Below are 17,040 nucleotides of genomic sequence, written 5' to 3' on the forward strand. Positions count from 1 at the left end.
AAAAGAGTCCAAGGTTTATCTGAAAGAGAAGTTATTTATTGCACATCAATACTGGAGCATGATTGAAGCCATAACCTACACTTCTAGAGCCAAATCATTTTATGTCATGTAGAGGATACATGTGGGCCTATTAAAATAAGCGTTTTGATCACTGTGTCATTCCATGAAAAGATCTGACACCTTCTAGGAGTTGTCAACCAAGGATAAGGAACTGCTGATCAAGGAATTAGTCATTCAAACATTCCATGCTTGGGTCCCTTTTTGAGAAGCTGGAGGGGCGACAGACAGTTTTTAATAATCACAGGAAGCCTCCTTTGGGACAGAATTACAGTGACCCAATCACAATCTAAAACTAGTTGGGCTGCTACCTAGAAATCCCCACCAGATTTCCACAAATAACTTGCTACAGGAACTAGTCCAGAAAACCTCCAAATCTTATGGTTACCAAGAGATGGCTATGGTTTGGACTTCCCTCTCAATAAAGGAAGAAAGGTGAAGCCACAGAAACAATTTCAAGTAAAGAAAGCATTCAAGAAACTAACCATTTTTTCAATTAAAAAAAGCATTTTTTCTCTATATTTAATTTCCAAAAGAGCAAGGATTTTCCTTTACAGACCATAAAAATAGGCCTACCATCTGCTTTTGGCTTTCAGTAACAAGTCTTATTTTGAGAGGATGTTCTCCACAGAGGAACATATCCAACACTATTCGAGTTAAAGTTTCATCCATTTAACCCAACCAAGTCACCTAAGAGCTCTTGATTACACACAACCCAAAGCTAAGGATACAGTATTAGAAAGTCTCTTGGGTCCTAAGAGTTGGAAGAAGGAATTTTAAAAGGCACAGTTCTCAAAACTCAAGTTGTACATCTTTTTAAAAATAGGACCATAAAAAAAAACAGTTTTGTTGAGAAGCAAGGGCAAGATAAAGGACAACCCACTCCACTTTATACTCTATGTGACTTTAAAACATTCCTACCTCCAGACTGATCAGCCTCTGTCTCTGTGGTCCATCTATCCTCTGTCCCCAAGTCAGAGGACTCCCCTTTCAACACTCCATTGCTATAGGACACAGTCCTTTCCAGCAGCGGAGAGGTAAGTGGATTGTTGCTGGGGCTTAGGTTGGGCTCCATGGAAGACTCTTCTAGCCCAGAAGTGCCTGCAGAATCTGAACTGTGACCAGAAGAGGATACTGACTGTGCCCTCTGGCTGTCCTCTGACATGCAGGTGACACAGCTGGTATCCTCTACCCTGATGTTGGCCTCCTCAAATGACTCACTGTGGTGGACGGCCTGGGGTGGACATGCTGCCAAGGAGAAACGATGGGCAGAATTCTTTGGCTTGTCATCAAGGGCAGCCCTGGACATGAGGCTGTTCGTCAGACAACTCACATAGGAGACTTGCTCATGAATGAGGTTCTCCTCCTTCTCCTCCTCCTCTTCCTCCTCCTCCACCTCCTCCTCCTCCTCCTCCTCCTTCTTCTCCTCCTCCTCCTCCTCCTCCTCCTGTAGGCCAGCTGCTTCCAGCTCCACTATCTCTCTTACTGCCTTTGGTGGCTCAATCACAGCCCTACTAGGATCTAATATGTTCTGCCCCAAGACAGGTTTCTGGCTGGCTAGGGCAAAGTTCTCCTCCACTGAGCCTTCAACCCAACTAACTAAGGGTTGACAGTTGTGTTGCTTGAGGCTACCCACTGTTTTCCCTAGCATTTCTTCCTTTGCTGCCAAGATCACTTTGGAAATTATCTGCATGGCTGCCTGTTCAATATCCTCTCTGATTTCTAGGCTTCCTTTCTCTTCTCTGATTTCTAGAAGGCTTCCTTTCTCCTCTCTGATTTCCAGAGGGCTTCCTTTCTCCTCTCTGATTTCCAGAGGGCTTCCTTTCTCCTCTCTGATTTCCAGAGGGCTTCCTTTCTCCTCTCTGATTTCCAGAGGGCTTCCTTTCTCCTCTCCGATTTCCAGAGGGCTTCCTTTCTCCTCTCTGATTTCCAGAGGGCTTCCTTTCTCCTCTCTGATTTCCAGAGGGCTTCCTTTCTCCTCTCTGATTTCCAGAGGGCTTCCTTTCTCCCCTCTGATTTCCAGAGGGCTTCCTTTCTCCCCTCTGATTTCTAGAGGGCTTCCTTTCTCCTCTCTGATTTCCAGAGGGCTTCCTTTCTCCTCTCTGATTTCCAGAGGGCTTCCTTTCTCCTCTCTGATTTCCAGAGGGCTTCCTTTCTCCTCTCTGATTTCCAGAGGGCTTCCTTTCTCCTCTCTGATTTCCAGAGGGCTTCCTTTCTCCCCTCTGATTTCCAGAGGGCTTCCTTTCTCCTCTCTGCTTTCCAGAGGGCTTCCTTTCTCCCCTCTGATTTCCAGAGGGCTTCCTTTCTCCCCTCTGATTTCCAGAGGGCTTCCTTTCTCCCCTCTGATTTCCAGAGGGCTTCCTTTCTCCCCTCTGATTTCCAGAGGGCTTCCTTTCTCCCCTCTGATTTCTAGAGGGCTTCCTTTCTCCCCTCTGATTTCTAGAGGGCTTCCTTTCTCCCCTCTGATTTCTAGAGGGCTTCCTTTCTCCCCTCTGATTTCTAGAAGGCTTCCTTTCCCCCCTCTGATTTCTAGAGGGCTTCCTTTCTCCCCTCTGATTTCTAGAAGGCTTCCTTTCTCCTCTCTGATTTCTAGAGGGCTTCCTTTCTCCTCTCTGATTTCTAGAGGGCTTCCTTTCTTTAGCTCCCCTGCAAGGTGGTCCCCATCTAGGAAACCTCCAGATCTGCTACCTCTGACCTGATGAGTCAATGCCTCTTCTTCCTGTGACAATTCTGCTTGACTTGATGCTATAAAGCTATTCAATACTTTCCCCAGGTATTCTTCCTTCTGCACTGTCCTGACTAACCGAGATCTACTCTCCTTCCCTTTTTCTTCTTCCATCACAGTATCCTGGCTAGGAAGTCTGTTTCTGGATTCAAAACGAAGGTCGTGGGACAAGCCACCTTCTTCAGACATGTTCTCTCCTGGGGCTGCATCGCCCGTTCCTTCTATTCCACTTGTCTCCTTTATCTTCTCCAAAGGGCCATGCTGCTCAGAGGGGGCCTCCAAATGGTCTGGCCAGCCTTTCCCAGGTGTCAGACTGAACAGGGACTCCTGTTTTTGTAGTTCTATTGCTTCATGGGGGAAGACAGCATCCTTCAGGGGTGGAAGTGAAGGCTCTTTGGTAATAGACCTCGTTTCCTGTTGAGATGCTGCTTTTTCCAATTTTCCATCTTCCTTGCGTACACCCATTTGGAGCTTTGGGTCTGTGGTGACAGGGAAGGTGCTAGTAGAATCTGATTTTCTTGGAACTGGATATGCCTGTGATGGTTTAGTTACAAGTTCCACAGAATTTTTACCCATAGTTACTATCTCTTTTTCCGGAGGCCGTGAACCATCTGATGGTAAAGGCACTACTCTGGTATAGCAGACTTCTTCCCTCAAGAGAGATTCCTCAATTGGGGTGTCTGTCCTAAGATCTTTGGCTGCGGCCACTGCCTGCCTGTCACGACTGCTGACATGCTCTTTTTTCCGAGAGAAAAACCACCACCAGCCGACGAGTGCCAAAACTCCAGGCAAGGCTAAGGGGAAGATTGCACGGAACTGTATGGCCATCCTGGAGATTCAGCAGTTTCACCTATAGAAAATAAGAAAGTAGCACAAGTCAGAAGGAGGTTGATTATCTAGCCAAACAAAAACTTTTCACAAGTTACCTATTCTGCTATTTCTAGCCTCCTACTACAGCACAAATGCAGAGAGATATGGGAAAATTCAATATCAGTTATTCAATGAGCACTCTAAGGTCAATTACTATTAATTCTCCCTGTCCAATATACATCCCATTCAGAAATTCCTTTACAATTATGCTTAAATTCTAATTTCATCACAATTCAAATCAGTGACCAAAAATTAAACCTGAAATTCTGGCTACTGAAGTGACACCGAGGTATTGTAAATAGAGCTTTGAACCTGGGAGTCAGAGGAACTGGTTTCAAATCCCACATCTGATACTTGCTAAGTAGGTAAGCCTGAGCAAGGCTCTTAATGTCTCCACCTCCCTTTCCTAAGCTGTCAATTGGGGCTACCTGGAGTTGTGAAGATCAAGATTGTAGATAGTATTTTATAAACTTTTAATCAGTGTATATAAACATCACTTGTTATTATCTTTCTGCTCAATGCACATTCCATTCAGAGATTCTTCTACAACTCTTAATTTACACCCTAATCTCAGCACAACTGACACTAACCTCTCCATCCAAAAACATGGCTCAAGACATCACATTTATTAGCACCTGTTTGTTTCAGGCATTAGGAATACGAAGAGAAAAAAATTTTAAGTCCCTACCTTCAAGGAGGAGAGTTTACAACATACACAAAAGTTAAATACAAAAATATCAAAAATGAGGGGGCACTCAAAGCAAGATCTTGACTGTGGAATACTATTCTAGCTGGAAGCAAGGGGAAGGGAAGGACACAGGGAAAGATATGAGGGAAACAGCACTTGAGCTGGAAAGAATGGAAGGATTCTGGGAGACTGATGCATGTTCCAGGTCTGTGCAAATGCTCAAAGAACTAGTATGTGAAGACTTCAGGCAACAGCCAGTGATCCTAGATGGCTGGAAAGCAAAATAAGGATGTTAAAAGGATCTAAAGGCCAGAGCAAGGAATTTGTATTTTCTTCAAGTCACAACAAAAAACTTTTTAAGCATAGTGACATGGTCAAATATGTGACCTAGGAGGATTGGGAGAGCTATGTGGTGAATGCATTGGAGGGGAAGAGACCAACTATATAGGGGAAACAACCTTAAGGTTCTTATAATAGTGCAAATGGATAGTGGCAATGACTAAAACTAACACAATGGCCAAAGAACCAAAGAAAAGGGGATTTGAGATATACTGTTGAAATAATATAACAAGGCAACTGATAAGTATATGAAGGTGAAAAGGATCCAAGATGATGCTACAGTTATGAAAAACTAGTATTGCCACTGGGGAAAGAAAGGGAAAGATATGTTTAGAAGGGGTTAAGTTCAATTTGGGGTGCTAGTAGGGATATCTTTGTAGTGCAGGAATTATAGACTAGAGTTCAATGAAAATGAAGCTAGAGATCTTGACTTGAGAATCATCTGTATGGTGATAATCAAACCTCTTGGGAGTTATTCATCTAGTGCTAATTTAACCAATGGGAGCTGATGAGATTGCCAAAGGAGAAAATATAGAGAGAAGAGAGCTTGATGGGTTACTTACACTTAAAGGACAGGAGACATATGATGAACAGTGAAGATTGAAAGGAACAAAGACAGTAGAAGAAAACCAAGTGAAAAGAATATCAAGAAAACCCAGGAAAGAAAATATCCAGGATGAGGTGGTCAGTAACAAACTTCACAAATCAAAGAACACTGAGGACCAGAATATCAAACCAGATCATTATTTGAAGAGCATTTTTCTGCAGAATGAAAGAATAATAAGCCTGACAATAATAAGAGGTTGAAAAGTAGAAAGAAAAAAGAATCAGAGAATAGAAACCCTTAAGGTTTGGGCAGAGAAAAGGGATAGAGATGGGTTTTTTTGTTTGTTTACAGGTAAGATCTGAATATACATTTATGCTTCTTTGAATCAATCCCCATATGAGAACTATGTACGAGAAGCTAAGGAGAGATATACAGGGAAACACAGCCCTTGCCCTGTAGGAAATTACATTCTTGAGGCTGCTGGATAACTTGCCAGCTTTTCTTTGCCATCACTCTCTCGATTCTCTGAACTCTTCCTTAGCATTTAATGCCTATACTCCTCATATCACACCAATCACATGCTCACATATGCATGTTCTGTCTCCCTCTATGCTGCCTCAGGCATGGCCTGCAATATTTTGTATTCCCCAAGGGCAGTCAGTATGTGATAATGGCTTGGTCCATCCTCTTTAGACAACTTCCCTCATGTCCTCTCTTCTCAAGGATCCCTAAAGGTTAGGTTACAGTCAACTCAGTTATTCACGCTAGTAGCTGAAACAGACTCAGTCAATTCAAAATTCAAAGAACCTGGGTCTCATCTGGGTTTTAAATACCAATCTACTTCTAAAATGAAATTAAAATAAGTTAAAAATAAGACCTCTCAAGGAAGACATTAAGAAATCTAGTTTCTTCAACCTGTCTCCACTTTACTTTGGTATTTTCAAACTTATGATATGTTTGCCTATTCTTCAGCCTTCCAAGGAAATGAGTTGGGAAGCATGGAGGTTAAAGACAGAAAAGGTCCAAGATACCATAATATTCATGGCAGGTACTTTGTGGTAGCAAAGCAACCAGCTGTAATGACTGACAGTAAAGTTTTGCTTGAATTTGTCTCTTTCTTTTGAGGAAGATTGTCTATGGTTCTGTGGGTGGAGTTGTTTTTAATGCCATAGGAAATTCTCCCAATAAGCAAAGATCCTCCCCATCCATGTAGATCAAGAATCCACTTGACAATTTTTGTTCCTAAAGAGTTGCTTGGGAGACCTAGGAGGTTAAGTGACTTGCCCAAGGCCACAGAGCCAGGATACCTCAGGGGTGGAAGTTGAACCCATGTCTTCCTAACTCCAAGGAGAGGCCCTCTTTGCTGTCTCTACCAGAGTTTATAAAATGTTACTAAAAAAAAAAAGTAAGATGACTAAGTTCTTAGACTTCTAAGGGATTCTGCCTAGCTATAATTGAATAGACTAAACACAGTCAAGCCCCAAAACAAGATCTGCCTTGTGTGGAACTAAAATCTCATTAGAGAAAGAAGACTTATACATATTCCTCATATATTACTCAATATAACACATCTTTATCAAATATTCTCTTTTTAAAATCACATTTTCTATCATCCAGGCATTCATAATCTTGGTCTTAAAGCTTGGGCAGCTCAGGTCCTAATATGTTAAAGTTTCATCAAAAGTTTAGATTTCACTGGATTTAGAGAATCTTTGCAGAGAGTTTAGGTATTCAAGGGGGGGGTGGGGCATCTGTGTAGCTCAGTGGATTGAGAGCCAGGCCTAAAGATGGGAGGTCTTGGGCTAAAATCTGGGCTCAGACACTTCCTAGCTGTGTGACCCTGGGTAGGTCACTTGACCCTCATTGCCTAGCCCTTACCACTCTTCTGCCTTGGAGTCAATACACAGTATTGATTCCAAGACAAACAGAAGGTAAGGGTTTAAAAAAAAAAAGACTTGATCACTCAAGAGTAGGGGACACAGAAAGGAGAATATGGAATCTCCTGGGGTAGGGGCAAGGAAAGGCTAACTCTTCCCTGACTCTTAACTGCCTTGTACAAGTGAGACTTTGGAACTCATCGCTATTAAAATCCTATTCTAGTGCTTCATTCTACAGAGATGGCCCAGGTTCCCAAGAGTTATGCCAAAACAAAGAATTGGAAATTAAAAGGAAGTCACACGATTGGGGAATGGCTGAATAAATAGTGGTATATGGTGGTCATGGAATACTATTGTGTTTTAAGAAATGATGTGCAAGATGATTTCAAAAAGAGCTGGAAAGACCTACATGGACTGATGCAGAGTGAAATAAGCAGAACTAGGAAAACATTATATACTGTAACAGCAATAATGTGGAATGATCAAATGTGATACTTAACTGTTCTCAGTAATACAATGATGCAGAACATTTTTTTTCTTGTTAACCCTTACCTTCTATCTTAGAATACTGGTTCTAAGGCAGAAGAGTGGTAAGGGCTAGGCAATGGGGGTTAAATGACTTGCCCAGGATCACACAGCTAGGAAGTACCTACAGTTAGATTTGAACCCAGGACCTCCCATCTCTAGGTCTGGCTCTCAATCCATTGAGCCACCCAGCTGCTCCTCATCCAGAACAATTCTTATGGACTTAGGAAAGAATGCTATCCACTTGGAGAAAAGTATTGGAGTAAGAATGCAGATAAAAGCATATGATTTTTCATTTGTTTATTTGGGTATGTGTTTCAGGGATTTTGATCTTATAAGATTATTCACTTACAAAAATGAATATGGAAACATATTTTATGTGATAATATACATATAAACCATACTGAATTGCTTGTCAGCTCCCAGGGGGGAAAGGGCAGAAGGAAAGGAGACAATTTGTACCATATAACTTCAGAAAAGTTATGTGGAAATTTATTACATATAAAAAAATTTTTTTTAATATATAAAAGAAAAAATCTAAAGACAACAGCAACAACAACAAAAAACATTTAAGTGCTTACTGTGTTGTCAGGTAAGCACAGAGCTCTGGGGGCCCAAAGAAAGGCATAATTGTCCCCCCAACCCCACCCCTCAAAAAAAGTTCCTGCCCTCAAACAGCTTACATTCAGATGGGTAATAATTAGGTATGATATGCACGGTGTGAATGTTAGGTAATCTCAAAGGGAAGACACTTAGGAGGAAAGGCAAAGGGGAGGGAAGGGGCAGGGAAAGGCTTCCTACAGAAAGCAGGATTTGAGGTGACTTGAAGGAAGCCATGAGGCAGAGAGAGCATTCCAGCTATGGGGACAAGTCAGTGCAAAAATACAGGGCTGAACGTCCTTTCCAAGGTTAACTGTGTACAAAGGACACAGAGGGGAGTGAAATATAAGAACACTGGAAAGGTAGTAAGGGGTCACAGTGAGAAGGGGTTTATATGCCACATGGGAGATTTTATATTTGATCCTAGAAGCCATAGGGAACCACGAGGCTCTATTTAGTACAGGGGTGACATGGTCAAATTTACATTTTAGAAAGTCACATTGGCAGCTGAATGGAGGATGAGCATGTGCGGAGTGAGGAATTAGTGTGTTATTCTCAAGTTATTAAGTTATTAATATCTAAGTTAGTGAAGCTAGTCCCCCCACCCCCAATCCATTTCTCTTCAAGCTCACTTCAAGACAAATTACCCCACTGCCTACTTCTTCAAGCAGGACAAAAGCCTTCCAGCCTTAAGTGAGTCTGTCTGGAGATTTGCCTGGGGTAGGTGTCCCAGATGAAGCCAAAGATCAAATCTTTGTTACCAATTTTGAGTACCCTTGTCTCAGAAGTCTCTCCCATGGAATCAAGTCCAATGGCTGGAAGGATGCTCATATCAGCCCCTCCCAGATAATCCAGGTCAGACCTCCTCTCAGTCTAATATTCCCCTATTAAAACCTTTGTCGGGGGCAGCTGGATAGCTCAGTGGATTGAGAGCCAGTCCTAGAGATGGGAAGTCCTAGGTTCAAATCTGTCCTCAGACACTTCCTACCTGTGTGACCCCAGGGTCACAGTGGATAGCTCAGTGGATTGGGCGGCTGGGTTGCTCAGTGGATTGAGAGCCAAGCCTAGAGGTGGGAGGTCCTAGGTTCGAATCCGGCCTCAGCCACTTCCCAGCTGTGTGAACCTGGGCATGTCACTTGACCCCCATTGCCTAGCCCTTACCACTCTTCTGCCTTGGAGCCAATACACTGTATATATATATATATATATATATATATATATATATATATATATATATATATATATATACATACATACATATACATATACATATACATATATATAATATATATAATATACAGTATATAATATACAGTATATATATAAGGGTTTAAAAAAAAGAAATAACTTGACTGGCATCGATGGCATCGATGGGCAAGTCACTTGACCCCCATTGCCTAGCCCTTACCACTCTTCTGCCTTGGAGCCAATACACAGTATTGATTCCAAGACAGACAGAAGGTAAGGGTTTAAAAAAAAACAAAAAACCTTTGTCTCCAACTTTTGACCATTTCTTTAAATGTTAATTTGCTTGAATGTGTAAAATAAATCTATTATATTTTCTAATAAGTCAAGAGTCTTTCTGTCCCTCAATCAGTTTACACAGTCAGCCAGTCAAGTCTGTCTTGGGGACCCAAGATATGGCAGCATCTCTCTCTGTAAATTTTGGGGGGCATTTGTCTTAGGTCAATGACTTCATACAGTGCCTCACATTTCTCTCTCAATAAATACATTACATTTGAATTAATGACTTCCCGGTTCCTTGAATAGTGGTTAAAGAGGGTGTACTTTGAAATTTTCAAGGCCCCCTTAAATTCCCGCTTTGCACAAACAGAAGAGATTGGATAGGAGACAGGAAGGCTACTGTCACGGGGGAGGGGCCTAAGTAGAGAGAACCTGTATATGTGAGAGCTTATGAAAGCAGAGATGATGACAAGATTTGACAAGAGACTGGACATGGGAGATGAGTGAGAGGAAGAAGTCGGGGGATGACAGCAAGGTTGAGATCTCGGGTGGCTAGAAGGAAGGTGGTACCTTTGTCAGAAGCAGTGAAACTGGGAGAGAATTGGGGGGGGGGGAGATGAGGTTCTTTTTAGACCTATCAAGTTTGAGGTGCCTATGAGGTCATCCAAGTCAAGACATCACAAGAAAGCTGATGCTCACAGGAGAGGTCAGAAATAAGACATTTAGATCTGGGAATCATCTCATAGAAATAATTGAAGACATGTGCCATGACACCTGGTGAGATCACCTAGAGAGACAGCATAAAGGTAAAAAGAGGGCCGCCCAGGACTGAGACCTGATCTGTCAGGGAACATTCCAGCAGGTCATATCTACCAAGCCAGACTTGATTAGCCAGCATTTATAGAGTTTTTAAAGGTCTGCCAATGTCATCATTTGATTCTCGCAACAATCCTGTGAGGCAGATTTCTTAATATCCCTACTTTACAAATAAAGAAACTGAGGCAGGTAGTGAGCAAATGGCTAGTAAGTGCCTGAGATGGAATTTTGAACTCTGGTCATCCTGCCTCCACAGTCCAGCAATCACTGTATCACTAGTTAGAAAGACTAATAAATTCATTGGGTGTCTATTGTCCAAGGACCAATTTAATTAAATGCAGTAGGCTTGGTTACCAGGTAATGGGGTGGAGGGTGGGGGTGTTCTCTAGCTATATCAGTTCATGAAATTCTCAAGGTGAAATGAGGGTGGGAAGGAGGACATTACAGCCTGTAGAAGTCTGAAGGCAGCTAGGCTCTATATGCTATATAGACTATACTAGACTAAAGCCAGGAAGACTCGAGTTTCAACCTGGCCTCAGATACTTAATTGCTATGTGACACTGAACAAGCCATTTAACCTCTGTTTGCCTTAATCCACTAGAGAAGGAAATGGCAAACCACTTCAGTATCTTTGCCAAGAAAATCCCACTGACAGAATGGTCTACTGGGTCACAAAGATGCAGGCACAACTGAAGAAGCCTGAAAAGTCGTTATCATTGATATCTTGCCAATGATCACTGACTGCCACAATGATAACCAATCCCACTATAATTCAAAGATTTAGGAGCAAGACTGTTTTTTAATTAACTTAAAGTTACTGATAAAAGGAGCACCAGGCCCAGAGTCAGGAGAACCTATGTTCAAATCTGACCTCTGACATTTTCTAGCTGTGTGACCCAGAGCAAATGGCTTAACCCCAATTGCCTAGTCCTTACTGCAATTCTGTCTTTTGTTTTTTTAAACCCTCATCTTCTGCCTTATGTAGTATTGGTTCTAAGGCAGAAGAGCGGTAAGGTCTAGGCAATGGGGGTCAAGAGACTTGCCCAGGGTCACACAGCTAGAAAGTATCTGAAGTATTTGAACCCAGGACCTCCCACCTGACTCCCAATCCACTGAGCCACCCAGATGCCCCTGCTCTTCCGTCTTAGACCCAATACATACTCCTGATTCTAAAAGAGAAATGCGTTTTGGTTTTTTTAAAGTTATTGATAGTCTAAAACTATAGGAGGGAGTTTGGGAATGGGAAAAGACCAATCAATCCCAGAATGACTGTGATACCACTTTTATTTTTCAGGTGACCACCATTATTTCCCAAAGTACCAATGTCCCTTCATCTAAATAAGACCAACAAGTCTTCTCTCCCTCCTTCTCATGCCTTTCTCTCTTCCAGAGGGGTCTGTTGCTGTAGTTTCTTGTTCAGTCAGTCATGTAGAGCTGCAGCCAATTCCAGATTTAGATTGGGAATGTCTAGAACCAGCTATCAGCAGTCAGGGCAAGGAGGTGCCCGTGCACTGATTTCTCCGTGCCAGCATGGCCACTGTCCCATTTATACTTTTTCTGGGCCCTAGGCTTCTAAGAAAGGGTCAACCCCATCTCCTCCCCCTCAACTTCCCAATCTGTTTTCTCAAAATGATGTTCTTCTCACCTAGAGCTGCTCTACTTGGCCAGAGCCATCTACAGCACACAGCTGCTCATATTTATGGTGTCAGTGGAGGGAGAACTACACCAGAAGCAAAATTTCCTTATTTTAACAGGATAAGGACCATAGATTTGGAACAAAGAACATTAGAGGTTTTTCTAGTCCAATACCTCATTTTATTTCTCACTGTCTTAGCCTAGGTTCTGTAATTCTTGTACTGAACACATTTAGCATCCCAGGCTGGGCAAATACTGCCCTGGAGGGCTTTGTCTTGCCCCCAATAGATCTGCAGGCCCTTACTGCTACCACATTTCTTTAGTCTTTTGGGGTATTCCTAAATGCTAGGGTTCTCCCTCCCCCTTTGTCCCCCTCTCATGGAAAAAGGCCTGGGGGGTTTATTTGTTTACCAATAGGGGAGTTAAGGGGAGAGCTAAGTGGCCAGCAATGGATAGGGCACTGGGTCTGGAGTCAGAAAAAGCAGAGTTCAAATCTGACCTCAGACTTTTATTAGTTGTGTGACCTTGGGCAAGTCACTTAATTCCAGCCTGCATAAAACTGGAGAAGGAAAGGCAAAGCTCTCCAGCATCTTTGCCAAGAAAACCCCGAGGACAATTGGTCCACATGATCACAAAGAATCGGGACACAAATAAACAACTGAACAAAAGGATGCTATGATCTCACAAAAAGATTTGAGGTTCAACTACACTTTCAGATCAATCTCCAGAAATAAGTTCAAGTCAACAAACATTTACTAACATGGAAAGGTCCAAGTGCTTCAATGGATGCTGAATTATTAGTTTTACTTGAAATAAAGATTTTTATCCTTTCTTTTGTCTTGTGGATTAAAAAAAAATGCACTAACTCAATAGAAGCAGCTTAGTCCTTGGAGAACATCTTAAATTCATGTCCTTCTAGTGTTATCAGACTTAACATGCAGAAGGCACAGAGGATAGAGACTGCCCTCAAAGAATTTACTTTCTACTGGGTTATACAATTGAAATCTATTCTTTGTTCTTCCTCTAAATAAAAGGATTTTAAAGAAAGTACCCATTTCTCTAAGTAAACTAACAAGGTCAAATAGAAAGGGAATCAGATTTATTCTGCTAAGCCCCCAGATGGCAGAACTAGAAATAGCAGAAAGAGAAAATTTTAGGCTTGATATAAAGGAAAGATATCCAAATTTGTTGAATTAGTTGCTTGAAAAAATAAGCCTTCAGTAACTCTCTTTGATTAACTGTCCCAGAGAACTTTATTTATGCACATGAAATAGAATATGGATAAGCTCTGGAAAGATGACTTTAAAAATGACCTTTTTTATCACCATTTTTTTTACCTCAAAGATGCATTTTCACTGTTTTCATGGATAGAGTCTTAGATTAGTGTTCAATTGATTTCCTCGCTGAGCCAGGCTTGCCCTCATCCTTAAAATGAGTGTTATTTTGTTTTCATTTTTTAAAATTTAAGCCTTTTTCCTTTCTTTTTTGTTTTTAATCCTTACCTTCCCTGCAGGAGAATTGATACTGGGTATTCATTTCAAGACAGAGAGTTCATAAAGTATAGGCAATTGGGCTTAAGTGACTTGCCCAAGGTCACAAAACTAGGAATGTCTGGGGCAGGGGCCAGATCCAGGCTCTCCAGACTCTAGGCCTGGCACTCTTAGCTGCCTCTTAGCCTTTCTTTTACAGACTGAATGAAGCTATCCAGATCCATTATTTTTAAGGAATCTAACTCAAGACTATTTCTTATGACCTAGAGAAGCCCTTCTCAGATTCTAGGAATTCAGAAGCACTGTGGCATATCAATAATAACCAATAATTTAGTCCTATGTAGATAACTTTGTGGACTGGGTTGACAGCTTTTATATGTCTGTGTATATATATAGATAAAACTATTTCCCCTTTTCACAAATATTTTTCAATACATGCACACATTCGTTTTCTTTTATTTCCTAACTTTTAACCTGACTGATTCAATGCAAGAGGCACTTGTTATCAGGGAACTGGAGACTCTAGAAGTAGAAGTTATTTACTCAATGCTAGATCTTCTAAAAGTCTCATTCTTCATCTCCATCCCACTCATCCAAGGTTAAGGGCTGACCATCTCACAGGCCCAGCATCATATAACCATCAAAGGTAAAACAAAACACTCATAAAGTGGTCGGGCTAGGCCAGAGGAATTAGTTTGTCCCAGTATTTTGCTCACCAGTTTATTCTTTGTTTTGAGGAAGAGTACAATGTGGAAGAAGAGGGCATACAAGAGGAAATGACTTGACTTAAAAAAAAAAAGCATCCATAAAACTTTAAACAAAAGGTTTCTAAGATGAAAACACTAGGAAAAGCCCAACCCTATGGGAAAGATTAGGCTGTTTTGGATTTGAATGCATTAAGTTTCTGCCTGCTTATTTTTAGCAGGACCATTTGCTTGGGAATGGAGGCTTGCTGACTTGACTAGTTGCCAAAACAGTTGTCCCCGCCCCCAGACTGTCACACCATTCATGGCTTACTAAATTAGAAGGAATGCCCCCAAGAGGCAGAGTACCACACAAAGCCCTGGAGCTCCCCACCAGAAGTCTCTCCATTCCAGAAAACACATTTTTAAAAGCAATCCACTGCCTTCGGCTACACTCAAGTATTAAACTGGCAAACGAACGAAGCATAAGAGTTGGTGACTGAGCCAATATGGCTGGTGAGTTACTGTCAAAACCTACAAATTCTGGTGACTGTGGGACCTCTGACCAGTAAATAGCCAGGATTAAGGATTAAAGAGTGATCATTCTGGCCCAGTGGCAGCCTGGGCAAATTTAAGGGGAAGCACTTTCTATTTTGTGCTCTAAACTAGTTGTCAGATATTAAAAACAGGTCCCCTTCACCCCCTACTAGTCTCAGGGCACAAGTTTGTGTCCAGAGGCTCTCCCAAGTACCCAAGAGTAGAAAGATGTTCTATAGCCTGGCCAGTGGAATACTAACTATCTTTTAGAACAGATCAGGAGGTTATTTTCTTCTTTAAAACTTGGCAGGATTACTACTACTTTGTTAAACTTAATAATTTTTTGCTCAAAAAACAACAGGAGTTCAGTTTCATAAGCAGAAGATAAATGATAAAAAGTGGGCATAATGACCTCACATGTATAATTAATATCATATTGTTGGCCTTCTCAAGCAGTTACCTTTCTGGGCCTATTTTTTTTCTCCAATGTTCTAGTCTGGTTCTGATTCCGTGGTTCTAAAATACCATGTTCTAGTGTCTCTTGTCAATATTTATTTTCAGAGGACAATAACCTCAACTTGAACTGTAAATCACAGCATCAGTGTAGCTTTTCCTGAAAAAAAACTAGGAGAACCAAATTTCCAAATGTTAAATTTGAAGGTCAAGCCACCAGTATGGACTAGTTGAACTAATGCTGGAAAAGAAGAGTGGTATCAAGGAGTCTTTCTTTCACATTCTTCATGAAGCACACTTACCAGTTTCCTCATCTGTAAAACAGGGATAAGACTTCTAGTATTTAACTCACCAGATTGTTGGAGAGAATTAAATGAGATAATGTACAAGAACACTTAAAGTATTACTTAATTGCTAGCTATCAGTCCTTGAAGACCTGTCAAAAATGAAAATATTCCATCTACAACTAAGAGCTGTTGGTAAGACTGTTACTCAATTTGGATACATTGTTATATCTAGTAGACTAAATTGGCTACCAAAGTTTAGAAGTTTGTGCATTTCAGCATCCCATTAGGGATTACCAGTTAAATAACATTCATTCAGCAGATAGATATTCAAATTCCTGCTATGCACAAAGTATTACTGTGGGAACTGGTTCCTGTTTACCATGAATCTAATGTCCATTAGTGGATTAAATACATACAAATAATGACAACACAAGGCATTATACAGCAATAAGACCAGGAGTACAACGTAGAGAACTTAGTTTGGGAGTCTGAACACAGTTTAAAGCCAGGCTTTACTGCTTACTCCTTGGGGGGGGGGGGGGGGGGGGGCGCGGGGCGGCTTGGCCAAGGTGGTCACTTGAATTTCAGTTTCTTCATCTGTGACTGAGGTTAGATTTTTACCACTATGGTCTTTTCCAGACTCAATTATGATTCATCTAAGAGGAAGGTAAAAGTACTAGCAGAGTTTACATACCACACTAGAATGATTAGGGAAGACTTCCTAAGAGGTAGGATCTGGGATGAGGCTTTTTAAAGGAAAGATAAGTTTTTAATAGAATTGGGGGGATAGGGGAGAGAAAGAAGGGAAATTGGCTACAATATTCCAGGTTATTTTTAATGGTTAAAAGATACATAAGTCAGAACAGAACACCTCTCAAGTACCAATTAGAACAAAAGAGTCAGAGAAAATTGGAACAACCAAAGTAATATTGAGGACCAAAGTGTAAAAAACCTTGAATGTCAAGCTAAAAAGTTTAATCTTCATTCTAAAGGCAACCAGAAACAGTGAAGAGTTGTAATCAAGGGAAGTAAGAGTATATTCCAAGTAAATCATTATCTAAACCCTTGTGTGCAGAGTGAACCCATGAAAAATAATATATTATGTACCCTCAAGGCAAAACTGTTGCAAATCCTTCTCCTTTAAGGAGACATTCTAGAAGACAGTCAGTAGACAAACACAAATAATAATAAATGAAACAAAGCAAACCACTTCCTTAGCAGCAGATGCCTCCTACCTTGCTGGAGACGGTGTCAGATCCTAGCCACTGAGCTCGGGGATGCCACGTGTGGGCCCCTTACCCCCAGCCATATGGCTGTGGGCTGCCGCCCAGGCCAGTGTTTAGATTGCCAGAGCCATGCCTCAGGTTTATATGGGGACTCCAAGAGCAAGCCTGGTGTTCAGAGTACAAAAGGGGCCCTAATAAACTGACTTGTATTAACATCTTTT

At 41.4% G+C, this 17,040-nt stretch overlaps 1 protein-coding gene across 4 annotated transcripts in view; it reads right to left on the reverse strand.

Moving 5' to 3' along the window:
• The window catches only part of AKAP1 (A-kinase anchoring protein 1), a 49,577-nt gene that overhangs the window by 17,609 nt on the left and 14,928 nt on the right, over nucleotides 1–17,040 (reverse strand). For 2 of the 4 annotated variants that reach the window (XM_056816542.1, XM_056816541.1), the window contains exon 2: nucleotides 979–3,632. In XM_056816542.1, coding sequence (XP_056672520.1) covers nucleotides 979–3,610 — 2,632 coding nt within the window. In that variant the 5' untranslated portion in view covers nucleotides 3,611–3,632. Of the gene's footprint in view, nucleotides 1–978; nucleotides 3,633–16,828; nucleotides 17,030–17,040 lie in introns of those variants that run through there. The other 2 variants (XM_056816543.1, XM_056816540.1) reach the window with 2 other exon arrangements.

The sequence above is a fragment of the Monodelphis domestica genome, chromosome 2 (assembly GCF_027887165.1).
Source record: "Monodelphis domestica isolate mMonDom1 chromosome 2, mMonDom1.pri, whole genome shotgun sequence".
Taxonomy (NCBI): domain Eukaryota; kingdom Metazoa; phylum Chordata; class Mammalia; order Didelphimorphia; family Didelphidae; genus Monodelphis; species Monodelphis domestica.